General features: G+C 45.4%; 1 protein-coding gene across 4 annotated transcripts; it reads left to right on the top strand.

The window, feature by feature from the left end:
- The first annotated feature begins 4 nt into the window (after positions 1 to 4).
- On the top strand, positions 5 to 26414 carry KLHL36 (kelch like family member 36). 4 transcript variants are annotated; one of them, XM_034788476.1, is made up of 5 exons: positions 5 to 382; positions 10518 to 10596; positions 14219 to 15292; positions 16452 to 16609; positions 24873 to 26414. In XM_034788476.1, the coding sequence occupies exons 2-5, from the start codon at positions 10537 to 10539 to the stop codon at positions 25426 to 25428; spliced, it is 1848 nt and encodes a 615-aa protein (XP_034644367.1). In that variant the 5' UTR covers positions 5 to 382; positions 10518 to 10536; the 3' UTR covers positions 25429 to 26414. The 4 variants fall into 4 exon arrangements, with proteins under 4 accessions (XP_034644367.1, XP_034644364.1, XP_034644365.1 ...); XM_034788473.1 differs by having other exon boundaries at positions 10515 to 10596; XM_034788474.1 differs by lacking the exon at positions 5 to 382 and adding an exon at positions 8612 to 8754.
- Positions 26415 to 26546: the final 132 nt, after the last annotated feature.

Raw genomic sequence — 26546 nt, 5'->3', positions numbered from 1 at the left:
CCTCTGCAAAGCATTACTGGGATTGCAAATGCGATGATGTCATAGCTTTAGCGAGAGGGTGCGGGAAGCCCATGAAACTGACCAAAAAAATAATCTTGCCAGAGATTTGTCACTGGCTTCAGGGTTTCATGGGGATGATGAAGAGGATTCTCCTAGAGAGAGTCGTTGGCGGAGTGTGTTAGGGTCAACCCCCCCCCCCCCCCCCGGGCTCCAACAGAAAGTGATGCATTACATATCCACTCACACCAGGGATCAGGAAACAGGGACAACCCTTGTGCAAGATGACACGGTCCCTTATTACTCCTCTGGGTCAAGAAGTGGTTCCAGAAGATCTAGAGGTGGCCCAACGGGAGGACACCTGACAAGGAGCAAGCTGGTGCAGGTAGGAGATGGGAAAGAACGGGACTGTATCCTGGTGGGTGACGACAGTGAATTTGCAGAAGGAAGTGGGGGAGGGCAGAGCCAGAACATGAGCAAACCACCTGAGAATGCTCCATAAATGCAATAAATAGGCGATTCTGCTGATGCAAGTTTTTTTTTAAAGTAGAGTAAGGGTAAAATAATGTGCTGCATATCAAATTGGCAGGAAAGAAGAAGGGAAGCCCGCCAAAAGCTTTTAACCGTGGCAGGAAGATTAAAGATCTTGAACTCTGGGTGTGGGTGATTTCGCATTTCCGTCGGGATTACCCCAGGTCTCAACTTGTGACTGGGGCCGTGCCAGCGCCTGGGTCGTTGTAGGCTTGTGGGCGGGTTTTACTCTGTGTTTCAGAGGCAGCTAGCGCCCCCTCTTGGTCTGCAAATTACAAACACTCAGTTCAAACTAGTGTTACCAAAAACCCTAAAAAAAGTGCATTTGGGACATAGACTTACAGAGCTAGAGAAGAAGAGGTGGGTTTGCAGCTGTAAAATTTGCACGCACAAGAATGGAGATGTATACCCGAGCCTGTAAGTCCCTGAAAAAGTGTCACCATTAATCAGAGGTTGTAATTAATAGTGAAGAAAATCAGAGTTCTGAAAACTAGACAGTTACAGTAGAATCTCACTGGTTCTTGAAGATTTGGAGACCCATTGTGAATGACTGAATTTTTCAAATAAATGAACCACCACGATAAAAAAAAGAGCCTATTCCATCACATTGTGTACACCATACTTTGTTCATTTCCCTTGACAACTGTAAATAGTTTTAATGGTTAGTGCAGGGCCGGCTCTAGGATTTTTGCCGCCCAAAGCAAAAACAATTTTGCCCCTCCCCCCCCACTTCTTTAATTACCCCACTCCCGGCCCCGCCTCAACTCCGCCCCTTCCCCAAATCCCCAGCCCTGCCTCCTCCCCCCAGGCTCTCAAGCCTAGGAGGGAGGGAGGGGGAGAAGCGGCGCCATGCCGCGGCCACTCGGAATCTCCCCCCAGTCCCAGGCTTGAGAGCCTGGGAGGGAGGGTGAGTAGCAGCGTGCGAATCAGCTGTTTCGCGCGCCGTGGCAGCAGCAGTGGAGGTGAGCTAGGGTGGCCGGGGCACATTTTTAGGGGCGGCATTCTGGCGCCGGCCATGCCGCCCCTAAAAATGTGCCGCCCCAAGCACCAGCTTGTTTTGCTGGTGCCTAGAGCCGGCCCTGGTTAGTGAGACAAGGTGGGTGAGGTAATATCTTTTATTGGGCCAACTTCCTTTGGTGAAACAGATGAGCTTTGGAGCTTACACAGAGCTCTTCCTCAGGTCTGGGAAATTGACTCAGTGTCACAGCTAAATACAAAGTAGAACCGGCTGTTTAGCATAAATAGTTCACACATGTTTCAAGGGACCAACCTGGCTACAACAACACTACATATACATGAATTATTAGAAGCATTTCAGAATACGCTGTTGTATATTTTGTAAAAGTGATGAAGTTTTAGTAGTATGTCATAGGGCCAATACCTGCCCCCCACCCCGTCACCCTAAGGGAGGGGTAAAGGTGTGGTAGCCCCATGGTTAAGTCAATATGGTTGCACTCGGCCACAGGGCTGTGTAGTCCAATGGCCAGAGTCAACAGAACTCCCCTTGTCTTCAGGGAGGCACACCCCAATCACCAAACTCCATGGAACTCCCCTTGTCTTCAGGGAGGCACACCCCAATGGCCAGAGTGTATGGGAGGGGGATTTGGTGGGCCACCCGAACACACCAACTGCTGCAGGGACACTGACTAGTCCCACCCTGGGCTGCTTCCTGTCGTGTCTCCTGTCGCTGAAGTCAGAGTGCCTTCAGGGTCTTGGGGTGAGGCAATTTCAGTTTCTCTAGGACCTCTGCCGGTGCCAGGGTGCCTGTCTGGGCCGCGGCATCTCCTGCTCCCTCCGACCAAATGCCTGGCTGCTCCTGGGCTGGAGCCAGCAAGGCACATCCTTCTTCCTCAGCAGTCCACCCCAACTGAGCTGCTCCCTTTTATACTGTAGCAACAGTTGAGGCATGCCCAGCAGGGTCGAGGGGGCGTGGCTTCTACTGCTAAGATCACTGCCTTAACCCCTTCTGCTCCAGTGCAGGGCCGGTACACCCCGTCACATAGTAGAAGGCTCCAGCACAGCATTCATTTATTAAATATTTGCTGAGAAAGGAAAGGGGGGTGAGATCACCAATTGATGTGTTAATTATAAAGCATGTGGCTTACCACTATACAGTTGGAAGCCCTGATCTTGCAAGAAGATCCATGTAAGCAGATGATTGAGCAAATCACAGCGAATCAGGCTAATCCCAGCAGTGAATCTCAATGATTGAGGTACAGTTAAAGTCAGTGGGAGGAGAGATAAATCTGCATTAAAGTCAATGGGAGTTGAGGGCACTCAGCATCTGGGAGGATCAGGCCCTACATTCTGGTAGGCTACAGCCACTAGATGGCAGTGTGGTCACACACAGGGGTGGCCAACCTGAGCCTGAGAAGGAGCCAGAATTTACCAATGGACATTGCCAAAGAGCCGCAGTAATACGTCAGCAGCCCCCCATCAGCTCCCCGCCCCCAGCACCTCCCGCCCACTGGCAGCCCCACCGATCAGCGCCTCCCCGTCCCGCCCCGTGCCTCCTGCCCACCACAGTCAGCTGTTTCACAGCATGCAGGAGGCTCTGGGGGAGGGGGGAAGGGGAAGGAGCAAGGGCATGGCAGGCTCTGGAGGAGGGGCAGGAGCCTTAGGGGAAGGGGTGGAGAGGGGTCAGGACCTGGGGCAGAGCTGGGGGTTGAGCAGTGAGCACCCACCAGCACATTGAAAAGTTAGCGCCTGTAGCTCCAGCCCCGGAGTCGGCACCTATGCAAGGAGCCGCATATTAACTTCTGAAGAGCTACAGGTTGGCCGCCCCTGGTTTAATAGTTCTAACTTTCCATCCATTCCTTTGAAAGCCTGAGTGATCTCAATTTTTTCTTAACAGCTAATTGCTCATAGACAAAATACTTTTCTAGTCCACCATTCTCATCATTTGCTAGTTCCTGAGCTACTGAGGTCACACAGATGAGAGGTAGGTGATGTCAGATATCACTATAATTGGAAAGAAAAAAGTCCAAGCTTTGGTCAAGTTTCAACCATCCACAATTTAATTGTACACTTCTCTGCTCTTCTGTAGTTGGAATATTTGAAGCCCCGAGGGATGTGGAACATTAACGTAGATAGAACAATGAATCAGGAACCTCAGTGTTCATATTTAGATGTGCCAGTGACCCCTGAACATTATGTCAGTCCTGGAAATTCATGCCCTGACCATGGCTGCATTTTAACTGACAAACTTTCCTTCTTTCCCCTCTCTTCCTTCTCTTTGCCACCTCTCTCTTGGCAAATCTTTTATGGAGAACTGTATTTATTTTTACAGGCATGTAGGATGAAACACTGCTCTCAGATGCGCCAGTGGGAATTTGGAGGGGAAAAAAAGTAACCGCTTCATCTGCTTTGGTAGTTGGCACCAAATTTGCACCTGTGTAACTGAAAGGCGATTTTGGCGCATTGTCTTTTTTAATGGTAATTCTGGGGCCAGTCATCTCCCACTCTGGGCATGGATCCTCCCCTCGCATGGGGTGGTGATGGTGGCAGGTGAGGGGCAGTTCTAGCCTGCTGCATCTGCCTCTTTCTACAGGAGCCCTCGGCAGGCTGGCTGCAGCTCCAGCAATGTGAGTGGAGAACTTGATGGTCTTGGAGCGGGATGTAGTGATGCTACTGGAAAGATAATATAGCCCCAGGCCACGTTATGTGGCGTCCCCCTCTGCTGTTGAGAGCCACTTATAAAGAGGAATCCTGGGAGCAACTGCCTGTGGAAGCCCTTTTGGTGAAACTTGATGAGCTCAGGGGAGGTGGGAGCCCCCAGGGACCCAGAGTTGTGGCGGAGACGCAGACCCAGATCCACAGAGGTACTTAGGCACCTAAGTCCCAATTTTGGCTGCACTCATCATCATCATCATCGCATTGGTCGGTTGGGGCACCATCATTGATGAGCAATCAACCAATCGTCTCCACCCCTTGACGATTGTGTGTCAGTGCTTGAGTCTCCGCGAAGTCCATTCCTGTCCACTCTTTTATGTTGTCAGTCCATCTCTTCTTCTGTCTACCTCTTCTTCTCTTCCCCTGTACTGTCCCTTGGAGGATGATCTTGGATAGGCCAGATGATCTTGTTACATGGCCGTACCACTTCAGCTTGCGCTTCTTCACGGTCGTCAGGAGGTCTTCAGATGACCCAGCGCGTTGGATGATGATGTTGCAGACCTCTTCATTAGTGACATGGTCAAAGTAGGAAATTCCCAGGATTTTACGGAAGTATCTCATCTTCACTACCTGTATTTTCCGTTCAAGTTCTGCCGTAAGGGTCCATGTCTCGCATGCATACATAAAAATGGAGATGACCAGTGCGGGCAGCAGTTTCAGTTTGGATTCCAGGGAGATGTTCTTGTTCCTCCAAATTGGCTTTAACTTTGCCACTGTTGTTTGCGCAGCTCTCCCCAGAATTTCTACCTTTGATCCTTCATCAGTGATGATTGCCCCAAATACTTGAACCATTTCACTGTCTCCAGCTCTTGTCCACTGACAGCGATATGTGAGCTGATCCCGTCACGTTTGTTTGTCATCAGCTTGGTTTTCTCTGCACTGATTTCCATGCCGTATTTTGAGGAGGTTTCATCCAATCGTTTCACAACATTAGCAAGTTCATCTTCGCTACCTGCCAGGCCGTCAATATCATCAGCAAACCGAAGATTTGAGATTGTTTGCCCCCCCAGTGCTGACTGTGCATATGTGATCTTCCAGGGCATTAGTCATTATGCGCTCCAAGTATATGTTGAACAGTGTAGGTGAAAGAAGGCAGCCTGGCTGGATTCCAACAGTGCTGAGAAACCACTCTCCTATTGTGCCACTGACGAGAACTGCACTGCTGGCCTTGGCATACAGTTGTTTAATGGTAAGAATAAGCTTATGACCAACATTGTACTTCTCCATGGTTCCCAGCGAGCTTCATGCCATACTCATACATACATGTCAAACTTGAAGTCAACGAAGACGTGGTAGATGTCCTGCTGGTGTTGCAAGTACTTCTCACATAGAACACGAAGATTGAAAATCTGTTCTGTGGTACTTCTTCCAGCATGAAAGCCAGCCTGTTCTTCAGTGATGATATTCTCCGTTTGTGGCTGCACTACCATCCACCAAAACCAATAGGCTCTTAAGTTTCTGCCTCTGGGTATTCGCACTGTTGCCTCACTCTTAGCATCCAGATGCCTGTCTCCCACCTAAGCAGGAAAGCAATTCACAAACCAGGGGAAGACAGACGTTGCTTGCAGGGCCCAGTCCACTAGGTGTGCTGAAAGGCCGCTGACTGAATCAGGTCCCATTCAAGTGCCGCCAACACTGCCCACCTTATAAGTTTTTCCCAGTGGTTAGAGCTCTTGCATGGGAGATCCAGGTTCATTTGCCCTCTCTCCAGTAGAGGAGACAGGACCTCTCAGGAGGATGCTCTAACCATTGGGCTAGAGGATAGTCTGATGTGGGGCTCCCTCATTCTCTCCTATTGAAGCTGTTCCATGGGGGATAAATAATGAAAGAGTGATTGGAGATGGAGGACTGGACCCAGGGTCTCCCACCTAACCACTGGACTACAGAGTCCTTCTCACTCACACTCACTCCCTGGCCCAATGACTGTGTACGTATTTATCCACCGTAGAACAGTCATTGGACCAGAGGGAGAGAGTGGGAGGAGGGAATGCATGTAATGGGATTTCTGTTAAGACTCCCAGAGGCTTTTGGCCATGGGAGACTATAAGTTAAACTGGATCATTAGCAGCTTGCCCCTGCTCCTTCACCACTCATCCATCACACCTTTGCTCTTTTCCTGCCCTTTCTTTTCTAGCTATTTCGACTATTCCACGCTGCTGGGCCATCTTTTGCTTCTAGCTTCCCATGCATTGCTGGGAGAGCAGCACCTCCCTTCATGAAGTGACCCTGCTATGATGGTGCACTCATTAGGCCACAGACAGAGGGGAGGGTAGAAAAATCCCCCACCCCCTGAGAGTGGTGGAACCCATAGTGTGGGGTGGGGGAAGCTGTGGGTCTGCTTCATTCTCCCTGCTTCCTCCCAGGCTCCACCAGGACCCCTGCTTGCTTTGAACAGTGCAGCCAGGGGCTAGGAGAATGAAGACGTGGAATGGCTGCTCCATGCACCTTCAGGTGCAGATGGATTTCCAAACATAAATCTGCCCAGAAGTTGCTGCTGGTCAGGCTGCAAATCCTGTGTGTATGCGTGAGTGCGTGCACGCAGGGGTGGTGGATATTGTGGGCATCACAGGTGTGCGTGCTCACAGCAACCCAAGTTGCTGAAGAGGTGTGCTGCTGCATTTTGTCCTCGTTGTATTTTCCTGAGGACATACAGTTTCATATCCAGATAAATAAAAAGACCATATGGTTACTGGGGTTGTTATGAACACTTTTTGATGGCTTGGCTACGTGTTAGGTACGCACACACCCCTTTACAGAGATTTTTAACATCACAATGTTAAATAGAACCTAAGTAATCATCATCACCTAAGTAATAGTGTAGTCTCTTACAGTGACTGTCCTCATTCAAATATTTGCAACAGTTACCTTATTTGCATTACACACCTACTGCTGCTAACCCCCAAAACAATCATGGAATTATAACAATAGTTGCAAATATCGCATGTAAGAAGTGCTAGGAAAACTTCACAGGATGTATTAGGCTTGGCTGTGTTTAGATATTTGCCATACAACCCGTTACCAAGGGATAACTTTTTAAGTGGTAGGGATTTGGTGTGGAGCGTTACCCAAAAAAATGGGCATCCTCTAGGACAGGGGGTTTCAACCTTTTTCTTTCTGAACCCGCCCCCCCAACATGCTATAAAAACTCCACGGTCCACCTGTGCCACAGTAATTGGTTTTCTGCATATAAAAGCCGGGGCTGGCATTAGGGTAGCAAGCCGGGCAATTGCTTGGGGCGCCACACCACAGGGGCTCCCACAAAGCTACATTGCTCAGACTTCGGCTTCAGCCCTCAGAGGTGGGGCTCAGGGCCGTGGGCTTCAGCCCCATGCAGTGGGGCGTCACCTTTCTACCCTGGGCCCCAGCAAGTCTAATGCTGGGCCCTGGTTGGCCCTCCTCCAGAAACCTCCTCGTGCCCCCCCCTCCCCAGGGTTCCCCGGACCTTTGGTTGAAAACCAGTGCTCTAGGATAATAAAAGAATAGTTAGTCATTTTAAAGGAAGCATCCAACTATCTGCTGAGCACGAAGGCTTAGTCCAGCTCGCCTCCTGCCAGGATTTACTTTCAAAATTGCACTGGCTGGGAGTCTACGTCTCCTTCAGGGCCCAATCCTGCAAGATTTGAGAACCCTCCACTCCCAGGAAAGTCAAGAGATATTCAGCATCTTAGAGCTGCCTCTCTCCACTCCTATCCCTTGCTGGGGCCTGGCCAGTAAGCGGGTGCTGAGATCTGTTTGGAAGTGGGAGTCCAGCAGCCAGGCTCAACCCTTCAGCAGTCCTGGCCGTTAGCTTTGGCATCCCTGCAGCAGGTGGGAAGAGAGGCAGATCAGGTAGGATAATGAGGCATGAGGAGGTGTGAAGAGCTGGGGAGCAGTGCGTACTAACTTAAAAGTCATTAACTCCTCTCCCCCTGCAGGAGGTAATTGAACAATATAAAGCCCTGGTCATGCAAAAATCACTGCATGCCGGTAACTTTCTGTAGGGCAGTAACTCCACTGACTTTCAGGGTCAGGTAATGGCAGGCCTGGGCCCTAAGAGCATGATCAGGAGCTGCCCTGAGAGCAGGGGGAAGTGTGCCAGCTAAGACTGGGAGCAGGAGGCCGTAGTAACCTGTCCCTTCCCCTCTCCTCCTGCCTTCTGCAAGCCAACGTTGCACCTTTTCCCTGGGCAAGGCAGAAAGGAACCACAGTCCCTGCCTGAGTGGAATATTAATTCCCACGGACTGAGCCTCTGGCTGCCAGAGCAGCAGCTGCCTGGCTTGGGGGCTGCTTGTTGTTTGTTTGCAGTAATTTGGCCTGATGTCAAGCAGCCTTTCCTAATCCCACCCCGTTTATTATACCCTTCTCCTCCCCTCCAAACAGCACAGCTCCTCTCTCCCTATTGGCTCCTTCCCCTTTCAATCCCGCCAGCATTTCCTGGATGAGACATGGCTGCAGAGGGAGAGGAGAGAGAGACACCAGCAGCGGCCAGAACAGCCTCAGCACCAGCCTGCGGCGCTGAGTCCCATTGGGGCAGCTGGCACTCCGGCCTGGAGACTGTAGGGACGCTGCACCGTGGTAAACTCTCCTTTTCTTAGTACCTAGACGGCATTGGGTCCCAGCCTTTCATCCGTCCCAATTGCACTAAAGAACAGGAACATGCCTCATGCTGCAGCACTGAGCCAAGTGGAGCACAGCAAAACCTGAGAGTAGTTAGTTAACCCCCACCCCCTTTAGTCAGGGCAATTCTGCCTCCCCCCCCCCCCCCAAATAGTGATCTGAGGCATTGCAATAAAATGCAATGTAAAAGTTGAGTGATCCAGATTGCTGCTTTCCCCTCTTTTCTCTCTGCTTTCAGGGTTTCAGTGCATCTTGCCAGATTCTCGCTTGGCTATAGCTAAATTGTGTGTGTGTGTGTGTGTGTGTGTGTATACACACCCCTGCAGAACCTGATCTCTGGAAGGGCTCTACAGATTATAAATGTGTGTGGAAAAACTGAACCAAGCTGGGTGAGGTAATAGCTTTGAATTAAAACTGAAGAGGAATCTCTAGACACTGTCTCTCTGTCCATGTATCTGAGTCTGTGAATATCTGTTATAGAAGAAATCCTGAGGCAAATGATGTGGTGGTTCCTCAGCCTCGTTATTATGGAGAGGACCAAACCCATAACTCTCTTTCAAATGACAGCTCTGCTCAGGGTAGCAGGCGTAGGTCTCAGTGGAGGTGAGTGACCTCTCTCCATTGTTCTCAAGCAGGCAGACCTGTGCACTCCAGGTAAATTTCCACCAGTCGGTGGTGAGACAAAATATCTTTAATGGGGTGTGTGTTGATCTGTTGCTGGGCTCAAAAATGCTGTTTGACATCGCTGCACATTGCTTTTTGAGCCCATGGCCCCTCCCCATCCCTGTGGCCGAATCTGCCTGCAATAGCTAAATAGTTCAGAGGGATTCTCTGAAGGGTTTTTGACTCCAAACTGCGATGTAGCTTTAGAACTGTCAGAGAAACTCTTTTGTGTCATACAAGCTCCTAAAATAAATAAATGGACAAGAAGTGTGTCACTCAAACTCAATCTGCCTCTTCTCGGGGAGGGGCGGGGGGGCGCGAACTCCAATACAATGTTTTTGGTTACTTTCTTTCTTTCTTCTTAAAGTGAATTTAGTGCTGGTGAAAGGTGCTGTATTAATAGCACTAGAAAATGAAGTCGTCTATTTATTCCTTCACACTACCTTGCCAATGTGCCTCAAGGACCATCTGTGGGTGTAATCTGGTAGATCAGTTTCTCTGGCTTGTTCAACCCTCTGTCTCTCTCCTAATAAGGGAACTAGTTATGGTGGTGATCTTGGTGATATAGTCACAGTCCTAATGAAAACTAGACTGAAACCCACCAAACTCCCTTCAGCTACCATGGGCTACTGACCTGGACTGGATTGGAACCAGCAACCTAGAAGAAAGCTCTGTATCCTATTACTGTTCAGACTTCTCATGGTGTGGTAGGGACTAGCAGTTAAGCAATATTTTCAGAGGTGTGATGACATTGATAATACTGGTACGTAACTAAAAGAGTGGTGATGAGCTTTGATAATACATTAATGTACATTGAAGTTATCAATAAACTTGATAAAACAAATTGTTGGCCAAAAGACAAAATAAGACCAATAGAAGGGGTTAGAGAATCTATTTTCAACACTGAACTCTTTTTAATGGATAGATCAATATATACAGGTGTATGTAAGTGTTCCTATTGTCTATTTTTTATCACTATGTGACTGTTTGGCCATCATTGAGAGGCTGATGTTAGGCTCATATGCTGAGAACTTATTTTCTGTTTTCTGTTCTAGAAGTATCACAAATCATCCTATAATGGAGGCAACCAGACAAACGAGAATTTCTCGACCGCACAAGATAAGTGAATCCTCCAAGGTTAGTGAATTCTGCATTGCTTGCTAAAACTTGTAATTAAAATGATGATTACTTTGAAAGAGGCGCCTCTCCTTTTTTAAGGGGGGGTGAGACAACCATGATGAAACAACTGGATATTTAGTTCCTAGGTATATAATGTAGCATGTAACAGGTGATTTTAAAATGTAAGTTTATTCCATTGGCTGCAATTAAAAAAACTGCAGCAAATAGGCCATCTGTTCAGAGTGATTCATGATTTTTAAAAATGGCACATACTGGCAACACGTAATCCTTCTCTGTATCTAGAGGTTTTTCTCCAGTAATTCAAAGGGGGTATATTTAATTTTGTTGCTGAATTGAATTTTTTGAAGATTTGTTAAAGAGACAAGTTAAATTTTATACCTAGGCTTAGGTTTTGTATGAATTCGAACCCTGATCCTGCAAACACTTGCACATGTGAGCACTCTCTGTGAACTCAGTGGCACTGTTCACAAGCATAACATTCACTTTCTATGTAAGGGCTAAGGGTGCTGTTGGGATCTGTTTCTGCACCAATGCACAGCTACATTGACTTCAGTTGGGATCCCACGGTAGTCTATACAAGTAGATTCTGATGCAGAAATGGAGACTAAGTGTTGTAAATCCTTATTGTTAATAATGATTCCATTAATTTGATTTAATCTTAGTGAAAATGGGGGAGGATTGTATTTCAATATTGCTCTGCACACTATGCCCTTATGCTAGTACAAGGGAGCCAGAAAAGCTAAAATCGTCAGTTTCAATATCTTGGTTGTCAAAGTTGAATGAAAAGCAAAGAGTAAAGCATTAATAATAGTCCAGAGTAAAATGGCACTTCAAACTTTTCTCGGCTATAATAACTACAAGCGTTGAGAAACAGGTAAATAAACATTTTTAAAATACATGACTTTCAATCTTGTCCCTTTACCACTGCGCAGATCACATGTAGCATTTAAAAACTGTAGCATAATAATAATCACTTTACAAATCTATAATCTCAACAGCATTGTTTTGTCCTTTTGCGTGTGCAGTTGCTATTATTATTTATTAACTTTAGAATTACTAGTTAGTATTAAACCTGTTATACAGAATATAACTAGCATGGGGAAACTATTAGTTTTTAATGTCAAAGTCGTCTTGGTCTTGGCTTTTGCAGCTATCCGTTTTTCTCAATGTTCTAAGAGTGAACAGATGACTTGGCAAGCAGGTGAAGTGTATTAACGTATTTTGAGTCATTACTGCATAGTCCCGTGTGTGTGCTCAGTTTATGCTCGGTGTTCAAAGTGGCAGCACTTCTCCACTGAGACAAGAAGTCAGGGAATACAAGTTGTCATAAGTGGCATTCGGGATTACCCCGCTGACTTTGCAGCACGTTTAATAAATAGGAGCCTTTGGTAACTTGTAAATTTTGCTGTAATCTCGTTATGCAAGATGATGGTATTAAAGAATGTAAGAGAGAGAGATGATAATCCTGTTACAAAGGGAAGAGAGCATATATTATTTTTAGTTTAATCCAATATCTATACGTCTGAGGACTTCAGAATAGGGTGTTACAAGCTGTCTGCTATTATCTGGTCATTATCTAATGAAAGTTTGTTGTCTTGCAGAACCTGCCCAAAATGACTGGTTTACCTTTTGGAGACTCCATATAGCACACTCGTGTTGTTGCATGCTCTCTTATTTATTTGACGTTACTTATGATTGCTTTTGAAAAATGCTTTAACAAAGATAAAAACTCCCTAAAGTTTTAAATACATTCCACTTGTCATTGGGGGTTCACCCTGGAGTCTGCTGACAGCATTTTAACATTTCTATGATTAATTAGACCCTTTCAGTGCTATTTTTGTTATTTATTACTGGTATTACAGTAGTGCCTGGAGACCTTGACTGAGATCAGGGCCCCATGATGCTGGGTCCTGTGCAAACACATAGTTCCTGCCCTGAGGAACTTAAATTCTAAGACCTTGTCTACATGGGGAACGATTTTAATAATTTAAGGTGCAAATTTAAACCGACATGGTTATACTGGTATAATCCCCCCCATTCCCTGTGTGAACACTCTTATTCCAATAGAATAGTGTATTTTTTTGTGTTGCCTAAGAAAGGGTTGAAGATGAATCTAAAAAAGCCACTCTTGCATCAGAAAGTATGTGTCCACATGGCAAGTTATAGCTGTATACTTATCGATATAACTGGTAAAACTTCCCCAATTTAGGGATGCTTATTTGAATTTTCTCTAATCCCTTGCAGCACAGTTCCAGCTCTGATATAGTGCCACAGTGTAAGTAGGGGCATGGTCACAGGGCAGAATCCCAACACACAACCTTGATGTAACCTTCTCAACATCTATAATTGTTAATACTGGTCTAGCATTTGACAGACCATGTACCACATTCTAGACCTCCGATATATAAATGCAACAATTAAAAATGAAAACTACCTTAGCTTCTGGATGATAGCAACAATGGGAATGGGTTACCATCATACTAGGTGACTCTAAACACGGATGAACAGTATTATTATTATTTGAGTGCAGATGATGTGTGTTTAGATCTGTACGGAGAGGAAGATACAATCAGTGCCCCAAGGAGCTTACAAATGAGCCATCCTGCCAAGATTTACCATAGGAGTAGCTTTCACGTAAGTCTTGGCAGGGTGACTGCTGAAATCGGCCACAAACCCAGCACGACAATTATTATACATGGGTTGAATGATCAAACCGCAAGCATTGCTGTATGAACATTGTCCACTCCCAATATATATTTTATACCTAGTAGGTTACTTTTAAAAGACTTAATAGGTCATTGGCGGTGCAAGTCCTTATACCTGGTGAAAAAGAATATCTGCTCTTCTGTGAGGATGAACACTTCATCTACTGAAGGAAGCTGCTGTCTGATATAATTTCTAAGGACATAAGAATGGCCATATAGCATCAGACAAATGGTCCATCTAGCCCAGTATCCTGTCTTCTGGCAGTGGCCAATGACCGGTGCTTCAGAGGGACTGAACAGAACAGGGCAATTATCAAGTGATCCATCTCCTGTCATGCAGTCCCAGCTTCTGGCAATTTGAGGTTTAGCGACACCTGGAGCATGGGGTTGTGTCCCTGACCATCTTGGCTAATAGCCATTGATGGACCTGTCCTGGACCTGTCCACCATGAACTTCTTTAATTCCTTTTTTTTTTTTTTTTTTAAACCCAGTTATACTTTTGGCCTTCACAACATCCCCAGGCAATGAGTTCCACAGGTTGACTGTGCGTTGTATGAAGTACTTTCTTATGTTTGTTTTAAAGCTGCTGCCTATTAATCTCATTGAGTGACCCATCATTTGTGTGTTATGTGAAGGGGTAAATAAGACTTCCTAATTTACTTTCTCCACACCGTTTATGATTTTATAGGCCTCTATCATATCCCCCCTTAGTCATCTCTTTTCTAAGATTAATAGTCCCAGTCTTTTTAATCTCTCCTCAGATGGAAGCCGTTCTATACCCGTAATCATTTTTGTTGCCCTTCTCTGTACCTTTTCCAATTCTAATATTTTTTGAGATAGGATGGCCAGAACTGCATGCAGTATTCAAGGTGTGGACGTACCACGGATTTATATAATGAAATTCTTTATTTCAGGTGTACAGATGGGCTGACCACCCCAGTCTAGTCCTTCAGAGTCTGAATGAGCAGAGACACCAAGGACTTTTCTGTGATATTATTCTGGTGGTGGACGAACAAAGAGTCCCTGCCCACCGGAATCTCCTAGCTGTTTGCAGTGACTACTTCAACTCCATGTTCACCATTGGCATGCGAGAGGCCTATCAAAAAGAGGTCGAACTATTTGGAGCCTCTTACATTGGTCTCAAAGCTGTGGTGGATTTCCTATATGGCAGTGAGCTGTCCTTAGATGGTGGCAACATTGATTATGTGCTGGAAACAGCTCACCTGCTGCAGATCTGGAAGGTGGTTGACTTCTGTTGTGAGTATCTCGAAAATGAGGTCAGCGAGGAGAACTACCTGTACCTTCAAGAGCTGGCCTCTATTTACAACCTGAAACGCCTGGACTCCTACATCGATTCTTTCATCCTGCAGAACTTTGGCACACTCTCTTTCACGCCTAACTTCCTGCAGAACATTTCCATCCAAAAACTCTGCCAGTATCTGGGGAGCAGCAACGTGCAGCAGGAATGTGAGCACGACTTGCTGCAGGCCGCCTTGCAGTGGCTGACACAATACCCGGAAAGAGAAAACGAGGCTTACCAGGTACTGGACAACATTCATTTTCCCTTGATACCGAAGAGTGACCTCCTCCATCGAGTCAAGCCTGCTGTCTGCTCTCTTCTCCCGAAGGAAGCAAACTGTGAGGGGTTTATAGAAGAAGCAGTGAACTATCATAATAACGTCACAGCCCAGCCAGTGCTCCAGAACAAGCGGACGGCTTTGCGTACAAATGAAGAGAGACTCCTCTTTGTGGGTGGGGAGGTTTCGGAACGGTGCCTGGAGTTAAGCGATGATACCTGCTTCCTGGACACCAAAAAGGGGCAATGGATAACAGAAACGCCACTCCCAGCCAGGCGAAGTCACCACTGTGTTGCAGTGCTGGGAGGTTTCATCTTCATAGCTGGAGGCAGCTTTTCAAGAGACAATGGAGGGGATGCAGCTTCAAATCTTCTATATAGGTATGATCCCCGCTGTAACCAGTGGATAAAGGTGAGACTCAAGCTGTATTACATCTTATTCTTTTAAAGTCCTTAATGTTTATTTTTATCTTTGTTGGTGGAAGAAGAACAGTCGTGGTGGGCACTAAAATATACCCGCATATTTATGTTTGAAAACTTAAAACACCCCTCTCAGTAGAAACAGCTAATTGGATAACTTCTGTGAACACTGTAGTTACACCAGTAGTGAAAGACTATGACTTTTCAAAATTGGTAGTGACGAGGGGCCAGATTTTCAACTCCCATTGGGGTGTAGGCACCTAACCTGCTTAGACACTTTTGAAAATCCCATTTGGCACCCATCTACATCTTTAGGTGCCTAAACACCTATGAAAATCTGGCCCAAAGTGCTGTGCAAGGACCACTGTGCAAGATTTTTAAGGCCATACAGGGACCAGAGTAATTAAAGATGGAAAACATATATTGGATCGAGTCTTTCCCCTTCCATGTCTGAGTAGAGAACCCCCTCCCTCCCAATATTAAACCGATACTACATTTTGGACTGATCTTCCATTCTTTGTGTACTCAGAACCTTCTGGGGTTCAGTGTTTGAGTCTATCGCAGTATCTCTGGGCGCACAGGATATTGCGAGATGGGCCGTGTATCACTAAGGAATAGAGTGGTTTGTCTCTTAGGCTATATCTGCACTTGGAGCTAGGGGTGTGATTTTCAGTTCGTGTAGACATACCTGTGCTAGCTCTTATCAAGCTAGCTAAAAATAGTAGTGTAGCTGCAATAGCACAGGCAGCAACTAGTTGCCCCAAGTGCATATGGGTGCAGTCCAGGTGGGTTTCTATGCAGGGCAGCTAGTCCATGCCGTTGCCTGTGCTACCACAGCTCTGTTACTATTTTTGGCATGCAAGCTCGTGAGTATGTCTACGCAAGCTGGGAATCACACCCTTAGCTCCAAGTGTAGATACAGCTTTAGATGCTTTCCATTATCCCTCTATGACCTTTAAACGTCAATGCTAATGTATCATGTGCTACAGAAGAGCAGAGTTTTATTGTTGTCTTAATATGTATGGCAAACACAAATAGCAGCCCTTTTTAAAACTCATAGGAGGAAACAAATCTTCTTAAACCTACTCTTTAAATCAACTTACCGATTGTTTGAGGATGTCGATATTTTATTTTATTTATTTATTTTGCAGGTTGCCTCCATGAGACAACGACGCGTAGATTTCTACCTTGCAGCCATTACAGATATGCTGGTAGCTGTTGGTGGGAGGAATGAAAATGGGGCTCTTTCTTCAGCTGAGACCTATAGCCCTCAAAAAGATGCCTGGTCTTATATAGCAGGCTTGCCAAGGTAAAGTGGTCTGTTTAGAAAACCATGCTTTCCTTAAAGAAAAGAACTCTCCAAGATCCACTGTGTTCAGTCCTATATGTGAGTATCCTGGGAGGGAAAAAGAGGAATAATCTGAGCCCATGATATCTGAGCAGCTGTCTCCTCGAGGCCATGAATTTGAGATCCACTGGGGTTGTCTTTGGTCTCCACCTTGCGGTTACAACTGTAACAGGGCAAGGAAAAGGGCCTTCTCATTTCACGTTCTGTGTTTGTAGACTGTCTTTTCTGAGGTTGGTCTCAGTGGAATCCCTTCAGATTGTTTAGATCTCAGTGCAAGGCATTATTTGGGTGGGTACCTTTAGCACCATGTATTTTATGTCCTCTAGTTTGGGCTTTTTGCCACCTGCTCTTCCTTGCGGGTATTTTTATGTTGGCTGCTTGTACACATGCCAATATGGAGAGATCCATGTGCCACGGGTGTGCAGTCCAAGTTAAAACTTAGTTGTTCCACTCTTGAGGATGCTTTAATTGTACCGTGAGCACCATTAACACTTGATTTTACTTACATCCCAAATTGATACCTAGAACTTCAAGGTGGTGACCTTTTGAAGGTGGTAGTGAGATCTTTCCCACTGGTATGGTAGCCGTTCATGATACTGCATGAGTCTCTGAGGTTCGTAAAGGTAGCTGCTGCTTATGTTGTATTACCAGAGTGCACAGCAGCCTCTGATTTCAGTGGTCACGTTTGCTTGGTTGTTATTAGGTGGTATCTCCAGTAGAACCCTTCAGAGTCTACTTTGCCTAGAATTTGTGGTGTGTTTCTTATTCTCTGATGCTAACAGTTCAGTCCTTAGCTGCTAACGGTCAGAATCCTAGACAGCTAGTGTAAACATGGATAGCAGAGAGGTCTCCTTTTTCCAGTTCTGTGTTGGACATGTGTAGCTATGTGAATATGACCTGGACCAACAAGAAGACTCAGTGCTCCTGAGAAGCAAGAGGCAGATATTCTTCCGCACATATATGTGGGTCTGGCAGTTGAGATTAAACACCATCAAATCCCCCGCCCTCCTGGGTATGGGGGAGAGGTTTCTGCACAAGTGAGAGTTAAGGGCCTAACTGCCATTTGTATCTATGGAAAGCCACCCTCCTAGATCACATGTGGATTACATTTTAATACAGTTGTGGACAATCCTACCCACACCCTCCCCTTCACGGTCAAATAATGTTCCTGTGGCAACTACAGCAATTCCTGTTACGTGGCATTCTGCAGGTATGTTAATATTGCTGTCCCTTTTTGATCTGAGTGGCTAGTCAAAGTTTTGCAGGCTTGGGGATGTTCCAGTTGGAAGTAGAAATTGGTGGAGCCTGGTGTTTTCTTTGCAGTTTTGTTACATTACAAAAAGAATGAACAAAGTGCGGTTTCTCTGAATGCAGAAGGAAACAAATAGCAGGAAACAGCTTCTTTTGTTCTTCACCAAGAACGCTCTTTTAGCCTGCCCCTCTGGCCCAAAAAACCTCACCCCAGGGTCACCCACCAGGGTCTCAGCTGCTTTTTAGGTGAGTGCGCTTGCTCTCTCTTTCCCGGTTTTTCTGTTCTGGCTGCCCACACCCAAAACAATACTCAGCCAAAAGCTCCTGGACAGGTTCCCATGCAGCTTTTGCCTTACAGGAGGGCTTTAACTCAACCCATAACAAGGTTCCATCCAGCTCAGAACAATATATTTTCAGCTGTTTCTTAATGGAAATTTAGCAGCTGGAAAATAAGGAGGCCTGGCAGGGGGAGGGATAGCTCAGTGGTTTGAGCATTGGCCTGCTAAACCCAGGGTTGTGAGTTCAGTCCTTGAGGGAGCCATTTAGGGATCTGGGGCAAAAATCTGTCTGGGGATTGGCCCTGCTTTGAGCAGGGGGTAGGACTAGATGACCTCCTGTGGTTTTTTCCAACCCTGATATTCTATGATTCTATAAATCAATGGCTATCAGTAAAGATTAGGTTGATTTCAGCTGGTGCTGAAATCAACAAAAATCCATCAGTAACAGTCAGCGTGAGTGAAGCCTCCCACCCGTTTCCCGGCCCTGCATCTTGCATCTGCAGGGACTGGTGCCACTGGCTGTGCAAGTAGCTCTGCTGCAGAGGAACCACAGAGGGTTCCATGCAGAGCCATGGGGCTGGTGACACTGGATCCCGGCAAACACAAGGTGAGGGGAAGACTGCGGTCCTGGTGGGGCAGGGCAGAGACCAGCAGCCTGGACTGTGAGGAGGAGGGTGAGCCCCCAGCTGTGGGGGAACTCACCCTGCTGTTGAATGGCTCCATCCCCAGGCAAGAGCCAATCAACAGCGGGGTGGCCTGCCTCATCACTGGGGGCTTGTCGTCCTCCTTGCAGTCCCAGCCGGGGGTCTCCACACTGCCAGACCAGGTCCACAGCTTTCCCCGCACCTTGCAGCTGGGTATTCTGGGCCCCACAGCTGTGCAGGGAGCCCCTTGCAGCCTTACTGTCATCGCTGCCTTAACCCTTCCCCCACTCTTAATTTCCTACAACTGTAAAAATTAAAATAAAAAAATCGATATTAATCATTGAAACCAGGGAGAAAAAAACAAACGAATTCTGCCTAGCCTAGGAATAAGGAAGAGGAGTGTCCTGCTTTCTCTCCACAGTGTGAGAACTTGTCCTTCAGATAAGACATTACTAATAGGGGCTGGATAGTATCTTGCAGACATCCACAAACACTACATTGAAAGAACATTAGTAAGGTAGCCTAGTCAAGCACTCAAAAATTAGCAAATGTGTGGTTCATTCAGCCTTAATTTGCCCCCCTTGTGCATATCCACTATGATAGTCTCTAATTACATGTCCACATACAATTTTGTCACATGGGTTTTTTTGTGTGTAATTTCCTCGTTTGTGGGGTGTTTTTAAAGTAAACTGAAAAAAAATAGAAATTGCAATATGTGACATCATACTGACATCCACGTGGGCTCATCAGCAGGATTTGAACCTTTAGATCTTCTGCACAGACTTCTGCCACTTGAGCTAAAGGAGTAACTGAAAGCAGTAGTAGGTTGTTATCATCTATGTGTACCAACACTAGAGGGGGATCAGACGCACGCTTTGCCAGTAGGGTTCACAGCTGTTTGCTGACAGCAGAGGAATGGTGAGGCTCTGTAATCTTGGGTTTCATTATAGGCTCTGGAGGGGAGTGTTAGGGGGGAGGGATAGCTCAGTGGTTTGAGCATTGGCCTGCTAAACCCAGGGTTGTGAATTCAATCCTTGAGGGGGGCCACTTAGGGACATGGGGCAAAAATCAGTACTTGGTCCTGCTAGTGAAGGCAGAGGGCTGGACTCAATGACCTTTCAAGGTCCCTTCCAGTTCTAAGAGATAGGATATCTCCATTTATTACTTTTCTAGTAGTCACAGATAATTGCATCTCCCCTCACCCCCCTTCCCTCCCCAACCATGACCCTGTATGTCCTATCCCCTCCAGTCTGTTCCTGTCCCAGTCCTCTCTTCGCCGTACCAGTCCCATTGCCCTTGCACAGCCAGTTCTAGTTTTCCCCTTCAGGTTCCTTGTCTGATTTGTCTTTCCCCTCCCTCCCCACTCAGTCTCCACCCCCCAGTCCCTTCTCTGTTTCTTTGCTGATCCAGTGGTAGTTCTCCCCGTTTCCTTGTCAGATCGGTTTCCTGTCCTCCAAGCCCCATTTCTCCCCCCAGCACATACACACCTAATCCCAGTATCCATGTTCAGACAATTTCAGTCTTTGCACACACCACTCCTGCTCTCAGTCAGTTTTCTACATCCCCTCCAGCCTGGCCCCACCCTGGACTGGAGCAGTAATCTCAAGGAAAGCTTCACCTCTGTAGGCCTATACTAGACGGCCCATGCTCAGTCACTCGGTGGGGGTGGCATATGTGTGGTCTGGCCAGCAGTAGGAGCTGTGAGGGCTTGGAGCATGCTCAGTGAGGACAGAATCATTGAAGATTATAGCTGCTAAAATTGAAGAAGTTTCTCCCGGGCAGGTGAAAATTATATTACATTTTTGCCAAATTTGGACAGATTTTCATAGAGACTGCGAAATCCTGATGCAGAGGCCTACTTCCCTCCTCGTCCTTCCCATATTTTAAGTCCCTGATATAAAGTATGGTGGTGCTCACCCTTTTCAAAGAAATGGTTACTAGAATTTTTGACATGAGCAAAACAAAACCTCAGCCTGGTACTTGAAAACGGCTAAATCGTTTTGGCTGGTTTCTAAATTCCATCCGAGGCAGACACTTGGCATGGAAAATTTCAGCGCGAATGATTAAAGTTTGGCAAAATTATAAGCAGCTGAAAATAGGATCTTCTAATGGGAAGTGTCAGGCCACCTTAATAATATCAAGAATATTTTTGCAGGACAGGCACTGTCTAACATTGAAAAATGACCACCTGCAGCTGCCATTGACTTGGAGTTGTGGGTCCTTAGTCCTTCAGAAAATCAGGTGAAGAGTGTGCTGCTCATCCAGTAGTTGTTGGTTTTTTTTAAGAGAAATTCTGAGCTTTTCTCGCAGTCACGGGATGGCTCTACTGCAGCAGAAGCTGTAATTCACGCTGCATTGCATCGGGGAAGGTTCTTCGAAACTGGCACAGCATCTCTAATTAATATTGTGGCTTGAAACCGTTTCCTCTTTAACACCTCTGCTCAGCAGGTCTGACAACATTCCCTTAGACACATACGGCAAAATGCCTAGTGCCTTCAATGGGAGCATGACTGGGCCTGTTCTAAAACTACTGCAGTCCTGTTGTACCCACATCCGTTTCAAAGGCTTAAGCAATGGTGTTTGCGCAGAATTCAAGGTGACAAAAGCTAAGTGTGCGAAACCATTTGCTATGATTTCTAAGTCTGCTTGGTTTGTGTGGCTGTGGACAAGCACGTTTTAAGTCAGATTAGCTGAAACACGACTAGGCTGTTTCAGCAGATCGTCGGCTGTATTAGAAAGTAATGACGGGATGGACAACTTGATGTTTCACAGGAATCTGCCTACAGCAGAACTCCTGCTATCAAGTGAAGTTGTTCAGCAGTCAGAAGGCAGAAAGGAGAAATCTCAGGGCATTTTCCATGGCTGTGTCTATGCTAGATTTTCCAGACGTGATTGAAGGGGGCTGTCAAATGCGGTTCCTCGCTCAGCCATTACTAGACTCTGCTGTCCTGTTGGTATAGGTAAAAGTCAGCTGAGTTCACTCAGTGTCAATAGAATTGTCTCTAAAAACAAACAAAAAACCATGGTGAACTGATTTGCTATGATTGGCGCTGATCACTGTTGATCCTTCCACATCAGCAGTACAACAGAATGCAACACAGCATATAGCCTGTATGGGGTTTTTTTTTCTCTCTCTTTTTTTCCCCCCTTAAAACTATGGAGCAGCGCCAGCTCCCATTGTATTAAATGAGGGCAGTGGATGCTCAGCACCATCTATAAACTCAGTTAGTTTTGTGTGGGGAGGACATGCTGAAAGGTCCTAGCGCAGATTCAGATTGTGGCTCAAAACATCTGAGTTTGGATCCTCCTTTGGAATGTCTTTCAACTTGTTCTCGCTTCATGTAGAGTTTATAAGCCTCTTCTGAGAGTCTTGACTTGGTCAAATGCAACCAAGTCTTGGGGCGTCTTCACTCCAAAGTCTCTATGAATGGTGCTGCTACTCGGACCGCCATTCGCCAGCCACTTGGCCCCGTTTCACCAAGTAAGACGGCACTGTGGTAGTCTTTGTATTCCATCTCAAGGACCCTTCTGCGTCCTATAGTTGGAGCTTGCTTGTATGTCTCAATAACACATCATCCAAACAGAAGTATTGTGAAGGAGTGCTGGGTCATGGGCTTTTGCATGCAGCTGGATTAACAAGTATACACATCTTTCATCTTCTCTTTACATGATAATTTAAGATAAACCTTGGTTTTCTTTATTCTTGGCACTATATAGACATGGAAGAAGCTAAGGTAGTGGGCCCAAAGAGTTTGCAGTCTGTAGCTGAGAAAGAATCTTGCTCTGTGAAATAAAAACAACTCTTAGGTTCTGTGCACATTGAGTCCTGACATGTTTAAGCATGGTTTTAAGTCATTTCATGCTAAACTGATTTTAATATGGATTCGGCTGTCATAGGGTTAGGCCCAACTGTTTAAACCACTTCAGTGTGAAGCTAAAATAACTGCTTCAGGAATCATGTTTTTTAATGGTTGTATTACAAGAATAGATAGGGTTGGAGGGATGCGAGTCACCCTGTAGGAAGTAGCATGCGCTTCTGGTTTTATACTGACTTTACCAGCTGTCCATGTCTTTGTTACAGAGAGATATGTTGGACTCAAATGGGAAAGTAGAGAGAGCTAATCATAGCATCGTCTGCCAATTCCTTTATGGCAATCCCAGATTTCTGGTAGGAGGGAAGTGTTTTAACTATAATCTATTTCTGCTGTAACAGAATTTATAGAAATGTTGAATTCTTATATGGCAAGAATGGGGGGAAATATAACTGTCTAAGAATTAGCTGCTTCTGAACTAGATGCATGCAGAGGTGGGTGGGGGGGAGAAGGGGGTTGTTTTGTCTTTTCAGGGGTGGTGAGTGAGAGAATTCTAATAATCTGATACTTCTATCCATCTTCAATGCCATTTTTTGTTTAATCCACTATTTGGTTGCAAAACTTATGTTTTGTAAACTTACGACGACGTAACGAGAACAGCCTCAGAATTCTCTTTGGAGTTCCTGTCACGGAGCACTAGTCCTCTAGAGCCTGAGAGAGTTTTCTGAGCTTGGTTTGCTGTTCTAGGAAATATAACTCTAAATATATATATATATATATTTTTTTTTTTTTTTGCATCTTCAGTCATCAGCAATTTTGATAGCAAAATTAAAACAGAAGAAATTAAACAGGTGACTGTTGCTTGCCTCCTTAAGCTTTATTGCAGACAGTCCTGGATCTTCTGATCATATTCCATCTTTAGATTTATAGGGTATCCCAGAACAGTGGTCCTGGTTTGCAAAGGAGGAATGTAGAACTCCTCTCCCCTCCCCCCCATTTCCCCCCAGTTGATTTAAATTTGAATATTTCTCTAATTGGCGAATCTAAACCCATTTTTTCCTAAATTTTGGGAATGGGAGTTCTGAGGATTGAGTTTGTGGACTCTCACTGGGGACTCTCAAACTAACAAAAAATCCCCAGCAAAAAGTTACAGTGGTTGTTTGCAGGTGTGGGTACGTCTCTCTGAGGTGACTGGCTTCTGTCAGAATCTGATCTCCTTTTAAAAAAAGGTGATACAGCAAGTTAAGGCTCTAGGTACTTTGGAGCTGTTTTTCTATGGATGATGATGTTACCTGGCCCATGCTATGGTTAGAAAGACCTCCTTGGCATACAGATTTAGGGTAAGATTTTCAAAAACACTGATTGTTGGTCTAACTCTGCTTCTGTTGAAGTCAATGGGAGTTGATGTCAAGTTAAGTTAAAGCTGATTGGTTCTGAAAATCCCACACTCAGTTAGTGAATTGTCTTTATTTTCATATAACGCCACTTCACCAATCCTAAATTTAGCACAGGCTAGACTCTCCATGAGTTACACTCCATCTCCTGGAAGCCAAAGGAACCACACTCTCAGATGATATCACTGCTCCCATAAAGCCTTCATAATACTCCTTGCCCAGCAAATCTTCCTTTCTTATTTTTCCTCCACACTTTCCTTGGGACTTTAATAGACGCAAATAATTTATTACCAACTTAATAATACTAGCGAGAGCCGTGCTACTTCTGCTGTTTCCTAAAGCCTTTTTCATGCTGCTGAGAAAGTTGAACCAACACTACTCTTTAGTATCAGAGTGGTAGCCTTGTTAGTCTGTATCCACAAAAACAATGAGGACTCTGGTGGCACCTTAAAGACTAACAGGTTTATTTGGGCATAAGCTTTTGTGGGTAAAAAACCCACTTCTTCAGATGCATGGAGTGAAAATTACAGATGCAGGCATAAATATACTGACTTCATGTGTCAGTATATTTATGCCTGCATCTGTAATTTTCACTCCATGCATCTGAAGAAGTGGGTTTTTTACCCACAAAAGCTTATGCCCAAACTATTCTTTAGTGGACCCCCATTGAATAACTAACTAACTTTATTGTAATTTAGTTCAATTTTAAATATCACTTGTAAATGTAACAGATATGAAATCACTGACCTCTTAACTGTATGGGCAGCACTGATATTTAACAATCACTGTTAAATATTTGCACTAGTCTGCAAAACCAATAAGTTGTTGTTGTTTGCCTATCCTAGGTTTACCTATGGGCATGCTGGCACTGTCTACAAGGAATTTGTTTATATCTCCGGGGGCCATGATTACCAAATTGGTCCCTATAGAAAAAATCTCCTCTGCTATGATTACCGCACAGATGTCTGGGAGGAAAAGCGGCCAATGATCACTGCTCGGGGGTGGCACAGCATGTGCACCTTGGAGGACAATATCTATTCCATTGGCGGCAGTGATGACAACATAGAAACTATGGCACGCTTTGACATTCTGAGTGTGGAGTCTTACAGCCCTCAGTGTAACCAGTGGACCAGAGTCTCTCCCTTGTTTCAAGCAAACAGTGAGTCTGGAGTGGCAGTCTGGGAAGGCAAGATTTATATTCTTGGAGGCTATAGCTGGGAAGACACTGTCTTCTCCAAAACTGTCCAGGTATATGACAAGGAGAAAAACAAGTGGTACAGAGGAACTGACCTTCCCAAAGCTATTGCTGGTGTGTCTGCGTGCGTCTGTGCATTGAAACCTAGAAAGGAGGACAAAAAGAAAAAGACAAAAACGAAGAAGCATCAGGATCGGGGAAGATGACACAGCTTGGGAACCTTGTAACTAATCATCTCTTTCTAATCTTCATTTTAAAAAAAAAAAAGAAAAAGAAAAAAGAAAACAGTTTCTGAAACCTTAGAGAACATGTGGTCGAACATCTTGGGGTGAGGGTCACGTGAAGGTAACTACTACTACTGAATGGTGGTGAGGTTGCAAAGGGTGCTATGCTACCCGTCCTGTACATTTAGGTGTAGACTGTTACTTCCGTGGTTCTTAGCTTTTACACACTTTTATAATAATAATAATAGGTAAAAATTTTAAAAATTTAAAACTTTTTGGCTTAGAAAATTAAATGATGGGGAGGGAAAAGAGGACCAAACATCGGTTTGACGTTGCAAAGAGAAGTCTAGAGGCAGTTGCTATTGAAAACTGATATGGATCTTGTTGTAAATCCTGATTATTTTTTTTCATTAAATTTTAATTTACAATACTTTCTAGAGTTGTGAGTAAAAGATTTCTGGTATGCATGAGTAGCCATTCAAATTATACCTATGCCCAGGCATCTTGGTAAGCAAATGAGATTTCTGTACTCTTACGTTTCAGAGGATATTATTAAGTGACCAAAGTGTGAGTGCTCTGGTCCAGACATGGCCATCTAACTGATCTGTGCTCAGTTTGTGAGCTCTGCTGGTCTTTCCAGTGGTGCAATGATCTACAAGACCCAGGGGAGGTGACACAACCTTTATGTCACTTGTTAATTACTAGAACTGTGCACAACTTTCATAACAAAACCCAATAGCAAGTTTAGTTTTTGTTGATTTCTCCTAGTTCAGGACTAGGCTTTTTAAACTTGTGGCTTTGGGCAGAAGTTACATAGAACTTGGTCCTTACTTTAAACCAGGTGAGACAAGTTGACTTCACTGTGAGTTACTGAGGGTGGGGAAGGGAAGGTGTTGAAATCAAAAGCTCAAAATGAACTCAAGACAAAGAGCAAACACATCCTACAAGGGGCAATGGGGGGGGGGGGGGGGGGGGGGAGTTTGCAGGAGCTGGGAACTGCTGAATTTAGCATAGGTCTAGCAATGATGACCTCTACCAGTCAGTGCAAGGGGCCATTAGCAGCCTCTGGATGAGAATCTAACCTAGCACTCCTTAGTCAG

Source organism: Trachemys scripta, chromosome 13 (assembly GCF_013100865.1).
Source record: "Trachemys scripta elegans isolate TJP31775 chromosome 13, CAS_Tse_1.0, whole genome shotgun sequence".
Classification (NCBI taxonomy): domain Eukaryota; kingdom Metazoa; phylum Chordata; order Testudines; family Emydidae; genus Trachemys; species Trachemys scripta.
The sequence above is the reverse complement of the archived record's forward strand: the minus strand, read 5'-3'. Positions and strand labels throughout refer to the sequence as shown.